The sequence below is a fragment of the Canis aureus genome, chromosome 2 (assembly GCF_053574225.1).
Source record: "Canis aureus isolate CA01 chromosome 2, VMU_Caureus_v.1.0, whole genome shotgun sequence".
In the NCBI taxonomy this organism is placed as follows: Eukaryota; Metazoa; Chordata; class Mammalia; order Carnivora; family Canidae; genus Canis; species Canis aureus.
In genome coordinates this window covers 54,914,912-54,933,429 of record NC_135612.1, presented here as the reverse complement: position 1 = coordinate 54,933,429, position 18,518 = coordinate 54,914,912, and the positions used below count along the sequence as shown (strand labels likewise).

At 46.4% G+C, this 18,518-nt stretch overlaps 1 protein-coding gene across 1 annotated transcript in view; it reads right to left on the bottom strand.

The window, feature by feature from the left end:
* The window catches only part of ALPK3 (alpha kinase 3), a 54,500-nt gene that overhangs the window by 27,435 nt on the left and 8,547 nt on the right, over positions 1-18,518 (bottom strand). Inside the window, exons 3-5 of the mRNA XM_077873320.1 lie at positions 18,396-18,517; positions 7,114-7,231; positions 5,307-6,546 (exon numbers count right to left, since the gene is read on the bottom strand). Coding sequence (XP_077729446.1) covers positions 5,307-6,546; positions 7,114-7,231; positions 18,396-18,517 — 1,480 coding nt within the window. The remainder of the gene's footprint in view (positions 1-5,306; positions 6,547-7,113; positions 7,232-18,395; position 18,518) is intronic.

The following is an 18,518-nucleotide window of genomic DNA, read 5'->3' as shown; positions in this document are numbered from 1 at the left end:
GTTTTCCTCTCAGAGCGCTTCTTATCTTCACTTGAATGCCAAATATTATATTTGAAATGCTTTTTAAAAATTATTTGAAGGTTAAAGTCATGTTATCATCCTCCAGATGATTTTTGCTTCTTCCAGGTGCTTGGGGCACCAAGTATCTTGAATCACCTTAACCTAACTTCAGGGACTGAGATATTTCTTAGTCATCCGGGCAACTCAAGATAAGCCTCAGTCCCAGGGTACTTTGCTTCTGGCTCACAACTTCTTCAGGATCCCAACCTGAAGATCAGGGGTTTACCAGGGCTACTACTCTTAGACCATAGACTCCAATCTTTGTTCCCTAGTCCCACAAGTCTATCTAAAACACTGCTGAGTCCCTCATTCTCCTCTTCTGGAGTAGCAAATAGACACAGGATAAAAGTTATGCCAAATACTGGGCTCACCATTCTGGATTTCCATCTCCTTCCATATTCTGGACCAATAATTCTTCACCTTGTCCTTTACTAGTTGTCCTCTATAGGAAGTTGGTCTGAACAACCTAACCTAGAACTACTGGAAGCTTATATTCAATAAATGTTAGTTCTCCCCCCTTTCTGTCTCACCCCCAAGCCTGGATGATGTTACAGTTAATGCTAAACAAACCAAAGCAGAGCACAAGATATGGAAGAGAAGAAAAAGTGTTAAGAAGCTTTAAGAGCATCTGGGCATTAAGACTAGGACAGATAGGTTTGCATTCCTCGTCTAGCCCAACACCTTACTTTTGCTTCATGCTCCGTGACCTTCCCAGAATGTCTTCCTTCCTCTCTACCACCTATTTTTCAAACTGGGGATATTATGGGCATTTTTCTATGTTAAAACAACAACAATAATAATTTCTATTTGATGTTTTTCTACTATGATATTTCCAGTAATGAATCCTGTACATGCTACCAGCCAGTCTGGCCACTTCCCAGATCCCTACCCTAGCAACTATGGACCACTCTACTCTCTTTCCCTGGAAACCTACAGCAGCAAACATTCACCACACCCTCTCTGTACTTAGGGTTTGGTGTAAGTCTAATCTCCTAGATTCACTAGATAATTCCCTAAGGATCATGTCTCTCCTCAAGCCCTCTTCCCTTCAACAGCTCTCAGAAAATGCTTGTATTCATGTGTTCTCTGAAAACAGAAGATCCCTTATTTGGGAGTGGAGTTACCAAACTGCAGGATGATCATCCTCAAGACTTATAGGTTTTCCCAAGAAGAGACACTCAGAGGTCTCAAGGCATTCAGCGGAGCTCTCTCATGTGTACACTGTCCCCCGCAAGGATGTGGGTGGATGGGGCATTCCACCATGTCCCCACAGCTGTACCTTAGCTCCAAAGATCTGAGCCAGTCTCAGAGAAGATCTTGGCCTAGGGCACTAAAAAGCAGCATTTGAGGGCACTGATGGCCAGTTCCCCACTCATTAAGTACCTTCAGGGAAGATCACTTTTGCCCAGGGATAGAGCTGTCTGCACAACATTTCTGGGCTTAAGAGGGGAGGAGGGTGTCTGGATATTCTCAACAACCCCAACATCTGCTCCTTATCCATAGCCAATATGGAAGCCTAATTTAAACTGCTGGAGACATCCATTATTTCCAGGAAAGGAAATCAAGACAGAGTCGAAGAGCAGTGGCATCATGTCCCAGAGGCAGAGATACTTCAAGTACTGGACCCTAAAAAGAGACGTGCTGGGCCCATATAAAAAAACAACAAGAACTTAAAAAGAGATATGAAAGAATGATTAAATAATGGAAATGAATACCATGCTGTCAGACAAGAAAACTAAATATTAAGATATGGGTTTTTCCAAATTAATTCTTATACTTACTCTAATCCTAACCAGAACACCAGTGATATAGAGACAGCACATTAGTGGTTGTCTGGGTCTGGGGTGGGAATAAGGATGAACTGCAAAAAGGAACACGGATCTTTCTAGGGTGATGGAAATGTTCAAAAACTAGATTTTGGTAATGCCTGAATAACTCTAAATTGTGTACATTAAATTGCACATTTGAAAGAGGTGAATGTTATGGTATATATATATAATATATACATATATAATATGTATATATATTATGCCTCCATAAAGCTGTTTAAAACATATATCTAGCAAGTTTTACTAAAATATCACTCCAAATACAAATCGGACTTCAGTTTTCCATGAAAAGATTTAACAGGTGTATGATCTTATTAAAAATAGCTTACCACTTTTTTTTAAAATGTGATTTTTTAAAGTGGTAAATAGGGCAGCCCAGGTGGCTCAGCGGTTTAGCGCCGCCTTCAGCCCAGGGCCTGATCTTGGAGACCCGGGATTGAGTCCCACGTTGGGCTCCCTGCATGGAGCCTGCCTCTCCCTCCACCTCTCTCTCTCTGTGTCTCTCTTGAATGAATGAATAAAATCTTTAAAAAAAAGTAAAAAAGTGGTAAATATAAAAGTACAAGGTAAACAAAACAAAACAGTGATATCTAAAAGTTTAAAGAATTTCAAACAATGATTTTTAAATTTCCCTACAAAAAATTTTTTTAAATAAAGTTTCCCTACAGGAATAAACAAGAGAAAATAGCAAAGAAAAATTTTAAAAGAAGTCTAAGAGGATTGGTCTGCCAGAAAGTAAACTACAGTCATTAAAACAAGGTTATTCTGTTGTAAGAATCAATAAAATCAGATTAATGGATTATGATGGGTATACATAGGAACTAAAATAGGCTTCGGTGTGCCTCCGGACCTCGTGGTGGGCAGAGGGAAGGGGTGCTTCACAGACCATAGGGAGGGGCTGCCTTTTCCACAGAGAGAATTTCCATGGTAAAATTAGTATATAAAGAAAGAATCACAAACTAATATCTAAGAGTTAAATATTCCACAAATGAGATTGAGGGAAATTACCTACTTAATTAACCAAAAATTGAGCTGGAAACTAATGCTATACTATCTACTCAAATCAATTTCAGGTTAATTTTAAAGTCAAATTAAGAAATTCAAATAAAAATTTATTTTAAAAATGTAGATTAAGACTTAACAACCCTTAGAATAGGGAAGGATAGCATAAACTATGGAAGGAATGGTTAAAATATACATATTGTGGCACCTTATACAACTATTAAAGTTAATTTTTAGAAACTACAAGAAAATGCTCATGAAATAATGAGAAGTGAAGAAAGTAGGATATCAAAACTGAATCAGAAGCACTGCACACACACTAAATTTTTAAAATAATAAAACTGCATATACAGAAAGATTGGTAGACACATCACGATGCTTTTCGATGCTAGAATTATAGGTGAACTGCTACTTTCCCCCACTGAATTGTTTAGGGTTACCCCCCATATTTTTCACCATGAGCATGGGTTTCTTTCATCATCAGAAAAATAGGATTTTTTTTAAAGATGTAGTAGAATGAGAATATGAAAAATCAACAAAATTCAGCCACTAACAAGCAGCAGCTTCAACATACACATAGATGTTAAATGCATTGTTCACATATGTGATCTCTTTCCCAATTTTCTAAGTAGAGGAATATAAAAGCCACACCAGCATCTTGTAGGACTGGTGGAACTATGCAGGCAGCCTCTTCTGCGCCTGCCCGCCCTCCCCACCCCACCAGAGGCAAGGAGGGCCCTGCCAGGAGGGCGAAGCAGTCGGCTGTCTGTCCCCACTGCTGTGGGCACTGAGGCCACCATCATCAGACTTGGCTGCTGGCCCAGTCACTTCCCAAATGGGATCCCTAGGGGCCCCTGAAGGCCATCCCCGCAGCAAGGGACGTCCCCCTTCTGTCCAGGCTGTGGGCTGTCAGGCACACAGAGCGGCCCTGTCTGGGCCATGGGGAGCTCAGCACACCAGCTGCCAACACCTCCAGAGACCAAACTGGAGGGGTGAGTCACCCACTCCCAAACCCTCTGAACTACTGCCCCACAGACTAACTCAGCACTACCTTGGAAATTGGTCTCTCCCTCCTTCTCCGACAGAGGTTCTCTCCGTGGAAAAGGCAGCCCCTCCCTGTGGTCTGTGAAGCTCCCTTTCCCTCTGCCCACCGCGAGGTCCAGAGGCAGGCAGGTTGTCCCTTCCACTTTCTGCCCCCACTCTTGAAATACTTTTCCTTTCTGCCATTCATAAGAAATACTGCCTTTCTTCTGCCCACCATAAAACCGGCTCCCAAAACTCCTGTGAAACACGACCTGCCCTCTGGGCTCAGCTGGTTAAGCATCTGAATCTTGATTTTGGCTCAGGTCATGGTCTCAGGGTCCTGGGATCCAGTCCCCCTTGTTGAGACTTGCGTCAATTATGGGGCTCCCTGCTCAGCAGGGAGTCTGGTTCTCCCTCTGCTCTTCCCCCTGCTGATGTTCTCTCTCTCCCTCTAATAAATTGAAAAAATAAAAATAAAATACTTCCTATTCTCTGCCCCTGAGACATGCAGCACTGACCAAAGGGAACAACCTGTTTCCCTTTGTCACTCCTCTCAATCCTGTTCCTCCCTCCCTGCTTCCCAAATTCAATGCTGTCGCCCACCTCTTCTTTGAAAAGTGGATACCCTCATCCCTACCTTCACATAAAGCATCACCTCCTTGCTGTTGGCCACCAGACCCCCAGAAAATGATGGCATCCCTGTTCCCAGGAGACGAGTTAGCCTCTACCTCTCACCATAGTAATGATCTTCTACCTCCTGCCATTTATTTAGTTCTTAACATGAACCAGGCCCCGTGCTGACTGCATATCCTATGGAGTAGGTAGTATTTTTATTCTGATTTTTACCACTTGCCCAAATCACAAAATGTTAAGCAGAGTCAGATTTGCTCATAGGTATACCTGACCTCAAAATCTTAGACAAAAACCCAGATGAAGCCAGAATTTCCTGGACAGTGGGATACTCTTAAAAATCTGATAAGCATCTAGGTCAAGACCCACCACACACTATAGCTCACCCCCACTCCTCAGTCTCCCCATGAAACACTGTTGCCTCAGTATAGCCCAAGAAATCCCTCCACTGGCTCTTTCCTCCCCCAGAGGACATTGTCTTTCTCCACCTCCCTCTGGGGCACTTTTCCCTTGGCCATGAGCTCCCAGGCTATCAGAGGATAGGGTCACAGTCAGGCTGTGCTGCCCTCATGCCTGGCATCTAGAGATTGGCTGGGGCAAAGGCCAAGCCTGTGGTCCCCTGCTCCTGGCTGGCACTCCATCACCACCTCATCCCCTTCTATAAATAGCCCACTGCTCACTGGCTGCCAAGCTGTTAGAGCAAGAGTTTCCATGAGGTCAGCTTCCCAGAGCAGCCTCCAGGAACCCAACACCCACACTTACCTCTCCTGAAGTCCTGTGGCCTGCTTGCCCCTGCAGGGGGCTGTCCCGGGTGGTGTGTCTCCGCCGGGCAGGGGGTGTGGGCACCTGGGCAGAGGCCTGAGACGGGGCCTTCCCTAAGCTCTGGACCCCTGGTTCTGAGGCTTGGCTCAGGGAAGCATCAGGCTTGCTATTGGCAGTGGGCTCCCCTTTGGGCTTCGGAGGGGCAAATCTCTTCCTGTTGAAAGGCCTAGTTGGCTGGGGGGCTGAGGACATGGGCTGGCCAGGGGCAACAGGACTCCTTTCACCTCCAGCTTCACTGGGTACCTTCCCTGAGGACATATCTCCAGGTGCCCTGCCACTTGGTGCCTGGGACCCCTCCTCCCCCTTAGGCCTGCCTGCCCGGGTACTCTCCAGATACATGTCCTTCAGGGAGAAATACACCTGCTGGTCTGGGCCTGGAACAGGGCCTGGGGCAGGGGCTTTCTGGGCCTGGTCTTGAGTGCCCACAGCTGAAGCTGGCTTCCTGGTGCTATCGACTCCAGAGGACCCAGGCCCCCGTGCAGCCCTACCTCTGGGCCGGGCCTGGACCTGTTCCATGTCTGTGGGCCCCTGTGTCCCACAGGAGTCAGGCTGGTCTGAACTGGGGGCCCGGTTTTCAGAAGAATGGTGGCTTCGAGCTGCCTTCTCTAACTCTGGCTTCCGCAGACCTTGCTTCGATTCCTCATCTTTCTTTTTCTTCTTGGCCCCAGACTCTTTTTTGGGGGGTCTCTGAGGCCCCCGCTCCATGGCCTCACAGATGTATGTCAACAGGCCATGCTCCCCGTCCTCCCCATTCTCAGGGGCAGCTTCCCCGTTGGTCGTCACATCTCCAGGAGCAAAACTGTTGATCAGACCCAACCCTGGGTGCTGACCAGTCTCAGTCTCATCTTCCTGCCAAGCCGCTGGGGTCTCAGCCTCAGCCTCCTCAGTAGGGGCCAAGGGGGCTGACACCTCATCCCCACTCAGCCTCCGCTTCCGCTGGAAGCGGTCGGGGCTGAGCTTGCGCAGGGTGTCGACATCTCCCACCACCTCCTTCCTGGGCTTCCAGTTCTGCTCAATCTCTCGCATCTTTGCTGCAGCCTTGCGCTTCAGTTTGGCGAACCAGCGCTGGTGGATCTTGTACTCGGTCATAGTGCCCACCTCCAGGACCCCCGAGCAGGACACGATGCCCTTGGTATTGCGGGCAGAGGCCTGGTAGATGGCCGCATCTTCCTCTTGACACCTAAGTGTAGGAGCACAAGATGCAAATTCTCCCCTCAGGCAAGAATCTCCCCCAGTGGAGGATGCTGCCCTGCCCCCCGAGAGTCCTGCCCCAAGTGCCACACCCCACCTCAGACATCACCACATCCAACCATCCTGTTACAGTTGGGGAAACTGAGGCTGGCAACAGGGAGAGAGCTGGCCCAGGTTGTACTGTTCCAGAAGGGATTAGATCAGACTTGAGGCCTGGGAGAACCTTCAGAAGCAGATGACCCACACAGCCCCTTGTGAAGTAAGGATGACACGGGAGCTTTTTTCCGTAGCTGACCTCATGGAAAATGTTTCTATGGGGCAGGACCTCCTCTGGTTGTGCTTTACTCTCTGGCTGTCTGAAATACTCCCACCCAGGTCTTAGGAGATCCCAGACACTGGCAGCCAGATAGTTCACCAGCAGTTTCAACTCAGCAGCAGAAACCCGTCCTCCGCCCCTAGATCCTGCCTGGACATCTGCATCCAACTGAGCCCATCTCTATTGGGGCCACAGGACACACAGGAGAGCAGAGAGAGCAGGACAGGCTGTTTTCCCCACCTGTAAAGCTGCAGCGTGTGGCGGTTGCCCTGGTGAGTGATCTCATACTTCGGTAAACCACAGTAGCGGTCCAGCTCTATGTCATCCTTGTACCAGGTTACCTCTGGCTCTGGATATCCTAAGAAGGAAGCAGGAAATTGGGTTGTAGGAAGACCAGTTCCAAAATAGTGGAAGGAGAGAACAGGATGCCATGGCTTCCCCATACCACCTGCCCCCCTCGCTGGAAGCAAAGGGTTATCATTTGGCTCAGCTTATTTTTAGAAGCTAGTTCATGTCAAGGCTGAAAACGGTTTCCCTTTAGCATTTGGAAAGCAAATATGGAGTAGCAACTTCCCAGCTTCCTGGTAAGAAGGGAAACAAGAAGTTTCCAGAAAGCCTCATAGTAATAAGCCTCCTTCCTTCAGTGTTCTAATCTATATTCTCAACTGTGGTAACAGCTGTATCCTCAGAGGTCTCCCCACCAATACCCCAACTTAGAGGTCCCCCAGTACCCCAAGGAGGAAGAGAACTTCTTCTTTTATCCCAGGTCGCTGAGCTGCTGGTATTATTTGGTGATACAGCTAAAATATCCATCCGTCCACCCACCCATCCACCCACCCATTCATCCATCCATCCATCCATCCATCCATCCATCCATCCACCCACTCATCCATTCATCCATCCACCCACAGACCAATCCATCCACCCATCTATCCATCCAACCATCCATCGACCCATCCATCCATCCACCGACCGACCAATCCATCCACCCATCTATTCATCCATCCATCCACTCACCCATCCGTCCATCATCCATCCATCCACAACTCCCTACCCACTCATTCACTGCTTTGAGCTTGACCAAGGTGTCTCCCAGTACCTTCTCTCTGGGGACTTCCAGCCCTACCCACAAGGAGAGCTTCCAACTTTAAAGATTCTTTTAGATTTATTTATTCATGAGAGGGGTGGGGCACAGGCACAGGCAGAGGGAGAAGCAGGCTCCATGCAGGGAGCCTGACATGGGACTCGATCCTAGGTCTCCAGGATCAGGCCCTGGGCTGAAGGCGGCACTAAACCACTGAGCCACCCGGGCTGCCCAGCTTCCAACTTTGGAGTCATGTGTCCTTGGCTCCATCCCCACAAGGCTGATGGGTCCAGTAATGGACATCCTCAGTTAATCAAATCCAGTTATTTGACTGAGTTTAGGAATCAGGACCTGGAGACAGTCTACCCTTGGGCCTGGAGCTATAACTTCAAAGGGAGTGCAGCCCTGTTCTCCACATAGACTGGCCTGCAGAGAGATGCAAAAACGAAGTTGATATGCAGGATATCCTATCTTATTCAGATAGGAGACAGACAGTCCCAAAATCCTTCCAAACACTGCTCCATTCCTTGCCTGGGCACAGAGGCACTCCTACTCATCAGTTGCACAAGAAGCCCAGCTTCTTACCAGTGAATGCCACTTCATTCCTTAAGCTGACTCCAAAAGGTCTCTGCTGTTTATCAGAATTCAAGGACCCCTTGTACACATTCCCTCCAACATATATATTAAGTGTGTGCTGAGTGCTGAGATGGGATTATAAAGCTCTAGAAGCCTGAATGGCAAAGTGTCTGCTCTCAAGGAACCCAGTGTACAGGAGAAAAGGTAAAACAGGTAGCACCTGCTCCACCTTTCCTGTGTCTGCAGATACCCTGCCCACATGCTTCACCAAAGCTGTACTGACTGGATCCCATCTACTCTTGCCTCAAGGACGTCTCTCCAACAATTATTCCTGCTCTCTCTTGTATCAGCAAATGGTTCCCCTCTGTTCTCTCATTCCTATTGGCACACAAGCCTGCTGTATGAATTTTACAGGCAAGTTCTCTGCAAGAGCTGTCTGCACTCTGTCTTCATCTCCTCCCCTCCAATCAGGCTTTTGCACACACACAGCCCCAGAATCATGCCTGTGGAGGTCACTCATGACTCATATGTCACCAAATCTACTGGTGATACTTATACCTCATTTACTCAACCTGTTGGGTGTTGACGCCCACTCCTGGAACCATCTCCTTACTCCTTTGGAGGGCTCTTCCCACATCATGGGCCACTCTTTCTAATCTCCTTCATCTGTCCCCCTCACACCAGGGCCTGTGAGTGTTTTTGTGCCCCAGGGCTCAGGCCCCAGAACCAATTCCCACGCTCTATCCAAATAACCCAAGGACCTGATCCTCCTTGGCTATTAAAGATCTATATGCTCATGACCCCCACATTATTCAGCTCAACCTCCCCCTTGAACTCCTGGTTCCTAATTCTGACTGTGTGTCTGATGCCTCCACTTGGAGATCTACAAGGTCTCAGACTTATCATGCCCCAAGCCACGCTCCTCATTCCCCCTCCAGGACAGTTCATACATACATAGCTCGACAAATGGCAACTTTATCCTACTAACTTGGTTCTGGGCCCAAATCTGGGGGTACTCCTTTATTCTTTTCTTTTTCTCATGTCCACTCCATCAGACAATCCCATGGGCCCTCCTTTCAGAATATATCCAGAACTCCAGCACTTCTTGCCACCCCCCACTGCCAGCCAGTTCCCACCACCATCTCACACCTCAATTTCTATAATAACCTCTCCTCTGACCTCACTACTTCCAGTCTGGCTTTGGTTCAGCCCATTGTCAGCAGACAGCCAGAGTGAATCTTTTAAAGTCAAGTCAGGGCATGGCACTCCCTTGCCCCAAACACCCCAGAGCCCCCATTTCATGTAGGCCCTCCTGATCTGGAGTTTGCACCCCACTGCCTCCTCTCTCACCACTCAGGGCCCCGCTATTTCCACTCCAGCCATGGGTCCTCCCGGCTCACCTCTAACACACCGTGTGAGCAACACACCCCTCTATCCTCATGCTACCTCCTCAGAAGAGCTTTCTCTCCTGCCCTGCGTAAAACATAACTCTCCCTCCCCGTACCTCTGTCCCTCCCACCATGTTTAGTTTATAGAACGCATCACCATCGGACACATTATATACTTGGGAATTTGTTAGATTATGTCCATCCTCTCCAACCCCCCCAGTTGAATATCAGGTCCGTGACTTATCTGTGTTATTCACTGTTACGTCCTCAGCTCCTAGAATAGTGCCTGGTCTGGAATCAACACTCATTAAATATTTATAGATGAATCCACTAAGTGCTCAGGTGCCAAGAAGGGAGCAAGCCCTTCTGGCCAAGATATCAGGAAAGGCTTTGTGGCAGGAGTGGCATTTGAACTGGCCATGAACGGTAGGCAGAATTTCAGAAAATTCTGAAATCTTCAGGAGCAGTGCCTGCAGTTCCCCCTCCATAGCACTCATCATGCTACTAGAATGAAGTATTTCCCTGTCTGTCTCTTCTCCTAGATTCCCTGTCCTCTGTGGGCAGGAATTGTATCTTCTTTACTGTTAATCCCCAGCACCTAAGACAGAGGAATGCATAATAGTGGTGCATAGTAGTGGCACATGATAGTTACTTAATAAAACCCTGATGACGGGGCACCTGGGGGCTCAGTGTTTGAGCATCTGCCTTTGGCTCAGGGCATGATCCTGGGGTCTTGGGATCGAGTCCCGCATAGGGTTCCCCACAGGGGGTCTGCTTCTCCCTCTGCCTATGTCTCTGCCTCTCTCTGTGTCTCTCATGAATAAATAAATAAATAAAATCTTTAAAAAACAAAAACAAAAAAACCCTGATGGATGAGTGAGTAAAGGAATAAGGAAATGAGCAAACAATCAAGTAGGAGGCAGATGGGGAGGGCATGCTTGACACAGGAACCATAATAGTAGAGAGTAGGGGTGGAAAGTAAAGGGCACGCTGGGGAACTGTGTACAGGAGCTGGGAGCAAGGGAGGCGACACTACAACTGAGCCGGCCAGGAACAAACTTTGGGCAGCCCCAACTGTAAAGCGAGCCCCATGTTTCCACTGTGAGCTAAAGCCCCTGGTTACATCACCGCATGTGGCCAGGGCCAGCACAGGTGTCCTCACCATCCTGTGTGATGATCTCATCCCTACAAGAGCCCAGCTCAGAGCCTCCCTGCCCCACAGTCTGCCCAGTAGGGCCTCCATCTCCAGGGCCTCTGAATCCAGTCAACCTAGTGCAAGGAAGGAGATGTTGAATGGACCCCACTAACTCCAAGGCTAAGGCCTCAGCCCCCCATGCCATCCTCTGGTGCCTCTTCACAGAGTGGCGGCCAACCTGACAGCTCAGGGCTCCATGGCAACAACGGGCTTTAGAAACAGTTTGATTTGGACGGAAAACATTTCCGTGTGCCTTGAATAATACGAACTGAATTCTAAAACACACAAAAGCAAGAAAGGTCCTTCCCTCTCAGCTGCACACACATGCCGGCCCGTGTGTGAATGTCCACCAGCAGGCATGCACACACATTTAGCTCTGGCCAGGAGAGCCCACAGTGGTCTCACAGCCTGTGGCTGCCACCTTTCCTCCTTCTGCCCTGAGACCTCTGCTCCATAGCCAGCAGGCTCGAGTCTGGAACCCAGCTTGGAGACTCAGAGCCAATCAACCCATTTGAGAAGCTCAGATGGAAGAGATCCATAATGATGAATATCAATGTAGACTTTTCAAAGAGCTTCAAATATAGTTTCATTTGAGGAACCTGGGTGGCTTAGTGGTTGAGCATCTGCCTTTGGCTACTAGGATCCTGGGATCGAGTCCCCCATCCGGGCGCCCTGCATGGAGCCTGCTTCTCCCTCTGCCTATGTCTCTGCTCCTCTCTGTGTGTCTCTCATAAATGAATAAATAAAACCTTTAAAGAAAAAACAAGCAAACAAAGCTGGCACCTGGCCTCCTTTTCCTTGTACAATTCTCTTTCTGATGAGGTTTCAGGGACCAATACGTAAGTTTCTATTCCCCTCATTCGTTATATTAAACTTATTTCTCTAAGAAAGGTGTTTCTCAGGAACTTGGTTCTGTCTAAAGGCTCAGTTGCTCTGTCCAGTGGCTTCCTGCAGCTTCTTCCTCCCACCCCAACATATATCCACACCTACACACACACTCCAACACAGATCCACAATGAGTTGAGGAGAGTGGAGGAATGGGGCCACCATGCTAGATGAAGCTAGGCAACCTCAGAGAGGGCAGTAGTATTCTGGCCAAGAGGAGCCCCTTGGGGAGACAGCAGCCAGAAGGCTGAGTCAAGGCCTGCTACCCACCCCATGCACCCATTCCAATAGGGAAGAATATATTCTCAGAGCTCAGCCCTCAGGAGAATCAGCACAGACTCCATTCACTCATGTGGTCAATGTTCTGACCCATCAGAAAGCATCACCTGCTCCTGGCCAGGCCCTAATGGGGTTGACTCATCAATCTAGTTTAAGGAAGGCTACCAGCAGGGTGAGAGGAAGACAGATGTGTGGTCATTTTTATCTCCACAGACACTAGTTGGGATCACCATGGGAGTCTCCCATGGAGGTCAGTCTCAGCCATAGATCTCTCTACCATCTACATCTCCAGATCAGGAGATCCACCTCCTGTTTCCTTTGTTCTCTGGTTTCTCTGCATCCCTCTTCCCCTCCCCCTGTCTTCCTCATACAGTCTACATTCTCTCCTTGCTAATTGGAAATAGCTTATTTACAGTGCACCATGGTGAACCCAGAGACCTCCTCCTTAATCTGCTACATAAAACTCAAGTGACTTGAGTTTTTTATGTGTGTGGGGAGCAAGGAGTGGGGAAGAGGGGGTTAGGTACAATAGGGGACTCAGGTATGGATGTTAGCAATACATAGAGCCCTGGAAATCTTCTAGCCCCAAGTGGGAGTGCTGCACACCTGAGCATGGCAGGTGCTCCTGAGCAGAATGAAGACCATGGCCCTGGTTGGTCATCATGAGACATGGATATTATTTCACTGAGAGGATAAAAGTTTGCTCCTTTGGGTTGGGCTTTAAACAGGGCAAAACTTCAGGATGACATTAGAGGTATTGAATAAAATGTCCCGAGATTCTGTAAGCCAGACTCCTGTCTGGCTTCTCCAACATTGCTCTCAGAGTCCATGGCTATAAAGGGCAGAATGGAAGAGGGACAGATGGGTGAGCCATCCCTGTGCCTTACCCTTGCAGGTGGCCCAAGGCCTCAGCAGCAGCTGCAGCTGAAAGAAACAAGCATTTGACAAGTAGGTACTGAGTGCCTCCTTTGCGCTCACTCCAGAGAGACACATGTGCCAGGTTTGTGCTCTATCCTCACAGATCTCATCATCTTCCTGGAGGAAGAGATGTATGAATAGAGAAACAGATATAGCAAGAGCTTTCCGTGGAAGTGCTGGAGATGATGTCCTAGAGGATAAGCCATTTGGGCTTGGCTTTGAAAGATGAGAAGAAATTTTCCAGCAAAGGAGTAGGCTTCTAGGTAAAAAGATAGAATAAGCATATCACCTGTTTCCACTCTCTCCCCAGTACAAGTATACTCAAGAGATTTTTTTTAATTAAAAGATAGAAAACCACAGGGAAAGGAAGAACAGATGAGGCAACAGTTGGAAAGTTGGAAAGCGAACGGACAAGTGGAAACACTCTCCAGACCCAGGATAGCTGAAACATAGGGTAGCAGTGGAGGAACTGAGAACTACCCTTTGAACACTGGACAGTCCCCCAAAGGGCATCATTGCTGGCAACCACTTGAGGGAAAGAGAAGGAGGAGATGTTATCATTTGTGTAAAAAACCATCAAATCTGTGGATCCCTTCACCCCCTCCACATCACTAGGCAACTATTCCTTCCCACCCTGACCCCACAGCCAAAGGTGAGGATGATTATCTGGAAAGGTAAAACTTTACCCTGAGTATAAGCCAGCAGAGATGAGGGCATGACTACTCTATGGGAAACAGAAAAAAAAAATGTAGTAACTGTGTGCATAAAATAAATGCTCTCTGATGAGAGCCCACCCAACCTATAATCTGTATAACTCCTGGAAAAATCTATACCGTCCAGGCAAGATATGGGAAAAGTATTCCCTAGGGACTCTAGCTTGTCCAAAATGAAGGAATTAAAGAAACTTAGTCCCAACAGTGGCTGCCAGATCACCCTACAACGAAGCCCCAAGTTTTCGGGCCCCTCCTGCTGGCTCAGAACTGACAATGAGCTTTTTGGTCTTCACTCTTAACCATTATCTGACAGCCAAAGATCCCTAGGTGTCTGAGGGAAGCCAATACATAGAAGATTAAGGATCAAAACAATTATTTAAAACAATTTTAAAAAGCAAATTGGAAGAAACTCAAACTTTGCAGGGAGAAGGAAACTTCTAGAAAACTATCATTACTAGTCTCAGATAAGAGAAGATATTACATTCATGAAAAGAACAGGGTGCCACAGGAAAAATAAATTAAGGAGCTCTTAGAAATTAAAAACCCAGGGATCCCTGGGTGGCGCAGCGGTTTGCCGCCTGCCTTTGGCCCAGGGTGCGATCCTGGAGACCCGGGATCGAGTCCCACGTCGGGCTCCCGGTGCATGGAGCCTGCTTCTCCCTCTGCCTGTGTCTCTGCCTCTCTCTCTCTCTCTCTCTCTGTGACTATCATAAATAAATAAAAATTAAAAAAAAAGAAATTAAAAACCCAGTGGGGGATCCCTGGGTGGCGCAGCGGTTTGGCGCCTGCCTTTGGCCCAGGGCGCGATCCTGGAGACCCGGGATCGAATCCCACGTCGGGCTCCCGGTGCATGGAGCCTGCTTCTCCCTCTGCCTGTGTCTCTGCCCCTCTCTCTCTCTCTGTGACTATCATGAATAAATAAATAAAATATTAAAAAAAAAAAAAACCCAGTGGAAGAGAGGAAAGATAACACTGAGGAAATCTCCCAGAAAGTAGAGTGAAAAGACAGACAGAAGGGCAAGAAAGGAAAATAAGACGATGAGTCCAGGGGAGCAGACATCAATATAACTAGGGTTCCAGAAAGAGCAGAGTAAATAGGAGGAGCAAACCAACATCAAAATAATCTCAAATTTCCCAGAACTAGAGGCCATCAGTTACCAGACTGAAAGAGTCCAAGCACGCCCCAGGATGAAAAGACACCCATATCAAGATACATCATTATGAAACATCAGAACATTCTTATAAGCTTCCAGAGAGAATGAGGAGTCAAACCATCTTCCTGCTCTGAACACTAACATTGGGAGCAAGAAGGCAATGAGCAATGTCTTCAAAATTCTCAAGGATAATTGTTTTTGACTTAGAATTCTATACTCAAACACTCCATCAAAAGTAAAATAGAAAACCAAACCAAATCAAATCAAAACAAAACAAAAACATTTTCAGACATAAGTTGTCTAACATTTGCTTCCCATGTACTCTGCCTAGGAAGCTACCAAAACAAGAATGTAAATCAAGAAAAAGAAATATGTGGAATATAGAAACCAAGAAATCCAACACAGGTAAAGGGAATGTATAGGATGATGGTAAAGGGAGATCCCAAAAACTCCAACCGTGCATCAGATGCATAGAAAAACTAAATCCCACTGGAGCTGAAAGGCCCAAAGGAGAGACAGATGGAGAGCTTGTCATCACAGTGCTTCTTATTGTCGCACCATCTCTGGTAGAATGTCTTTTTGACATGATGACACTACTGAAGAATGTAGTTCAGTAAATCCAGAGAATAAACCAAGAAAAAGGACCACATGAGATCCAGGAAAGTGAATTAAACCCAAGAGAAAGGCAAAGGGAAACCCCAGGAATTGGGCCTAAAAGACCACCAGTTCAGACAGAAGAACAGAGATCTCCAAGAGACATGTCTCCAAGGAAAGCAGTTGACAGGAACACTGCTGGCAGTGACCTTGTAGAAAACTGTATTAAGAGGCTATTGGATGGGGATAAGAAAATTTAGAAGATGTGGTTTATGTATACAATGGAATATTGCTCAGCCATTAGAAATGACAAATACCCACCATTTGCTTCAACGTGGATGGAACTAGAGGGTATTATGCTGAGTCATCAATAAGACTTATTGAAATAAGTCAATCGGAGAAGGACAAAGATTATATGGTCTCATTCATTTGGGGAATATAAATAATAGTGAAAGGGAATAGAAGGGAAGGGAGAAGAAAGGGGTAGGAAATATCAGAAAGGGAGACAGAACATGAAGACTCCTAACTCTGGGAAATGAACTAGGGGTGGTGGAAGGGGAGGAGGGCAGGGGGTGGGGGTGAATGGGTGACGGGCACTGAGGGGGGCACTTGACAGGATGAGCACTGGGTATTATTCTGTATGATGGCAAATTGAACACCAATAAAAAATAAAATTATTATTAAAAAAAAGAAAATCTAGCAATGGATAGCAAAAAAAATCAATTAAATGAAAAATTAGTACTAATTTGAGTAAAAACAGAAGAAAGAAATAGAATCACAGTATACTACAATCTTCAATTCTGAATAATATTGCATAGAAATAGGTAAACAGTAAATATGGATTTAAACAAAAATTATGATATAACCATATTGAGAAGATAAGTGAGGAGAAACAGAGAAAATGAAGATAAAGACAGCTAATTCCTTATCGACCATAACAGGAGGACCAGCTAGCATGAAAACCCGAAGTCTTAAAAGTTACCAACAGTCACATTATTACTAAGTATTGTGGAAATGTATACACCAGAAGAAATAGCTAAATGGTGAAAACAGTTGCTTCTGGAAAGACAAATTGGTGGGAGGGGTGAACTGCTCTATTTTGATACATGCCTTTTAGTATAGCTTGAAAACTTACATTATATGCATACATTAATTTGATCAAATAAAAATTAATTCCCTTTAAAAAGAAGAATTAAGGACTTTCTATATAGGGAAAACAGTGTACATAAAAGCACAGATTTGTGAAAGAGCTAGGTTTTTCCAGAAAACTGTTAGTGTCATGGTCACAAAGTAGGGGTAAGCAAGAAGCATCAGATGCTATAGAGAGCAGAAGTAGTATCTCCTCCTCACCAGTGTTGTGGACTTTGGCAAGTCACCTAACCTATTTTGGTTTCCTTCTCCGTAAAATTTGACTAATAATAGCACTTACTTCACAAGGTTTTATAAGAATCCAATGACAATGGAAACAGATGAATGTTGCAAAATGTGTTATGCTGCACAAAGGTAAGAGATACAGGCACATGTCTGTGTCCCCTGGAACAGACAGGATTCTCAGCCTGGAGCTCAGAGGGTTCTGGTAAGGGTGAGAACTGTCCAGGGGAACCCAGTTCCTGAAAAGCTATTTAGATGGCTTAGCAGACAGGTCCTCAAGAATCAGGATGTGTCAAAAAAAAAAAAAAAAAAAAAAAAAGAATCAGGATGTGTCAAAGCTAGAAACCACCAATGCCCTTGATTTACTGGGAAAATAAGGGGTTCTTGGAAAGAGGCTTGACCTAGGCCCCTTGGTCTAGTGGCTGCATGGCTGGGTGGCAGTCTGGCAGGGCCACAAGCAGGTCAGACTGGTGCAACAGGAGGTCTAGAGGAGAGGCAATGTTCAGGGCACCTTTCCAGTATTCTCACTGCACCATCCTCCCCTTCCAAGGACTATCACTCTGCTTCCTATTCTGCTAAACTCCTCCATGGACCTCAGGGAAATGCAAATAATAATAGCCTTATTTCTAACACTTATATGGTGCTAACTGTATGCCGGGCACTATTCCAAATGTTTTGCAAGTTTGATGCATTTGGTCTCACAATAATCCTAAGGGGTTCATACTATTATTATCCCCACTTTACAGATGAGGCGCTGCGAGGTCATGCAAGGTTATACAACCTCTTCTGTATCACATAACTGGAAACGGGATGAATCAGCACTCCAGCCAGGCAGTCTGTCTCCAGAATCTACAGTCAGAATCACTATACATCACTGTCTCTCAGGCTTGACACTCAGAAGCCTCAAACCACTCAGCTCTAAAATGGGGATATTTAAATAAATAAATAAATAAAGTAAGTAAGTAAGTAAATAAATAAATAAATAAAATGGGGATATTTAGGGAGATGGTTTCAAAAACCTCTTTCAAACAAAACAAAACAAAACAAAAAAAACCTCTTTCAACTGAAGAGCCTCTTTCCTTGCAACTAAGATTCATTAGTCATATATGTATGCCTGAGGGTAAAGAACCTTTGGTGAAGATAGGTTTTGAAGAAGAGTAGGGTGTGTATGTGGCTTCAGAATGGGAGGCGAAGGGGACTTCAACCTACACAGGGAGATTAAACTGGAGAGAAAGCAAAGGAAACAAGGATGAACTTGCACAGTTTTGTGCATAGAGCTGACCCCTTCCATGCCTGTCCCCACAGTCCCCTGGACCCTCCCATGTGCCGTGACCCTGGTGTGGATCATACAGAGGGCTTCATTACCTGTGACGATGCAGGTGAACCTGGCGTCGCTGTCCTCGGACACAGCCCGAGACTTGAGCGTGGTCTCAAATAGCGGCTGGGTCTCCTCTGTTAGTTGAGCAATGATGGAGCAGAAGGTGCTCC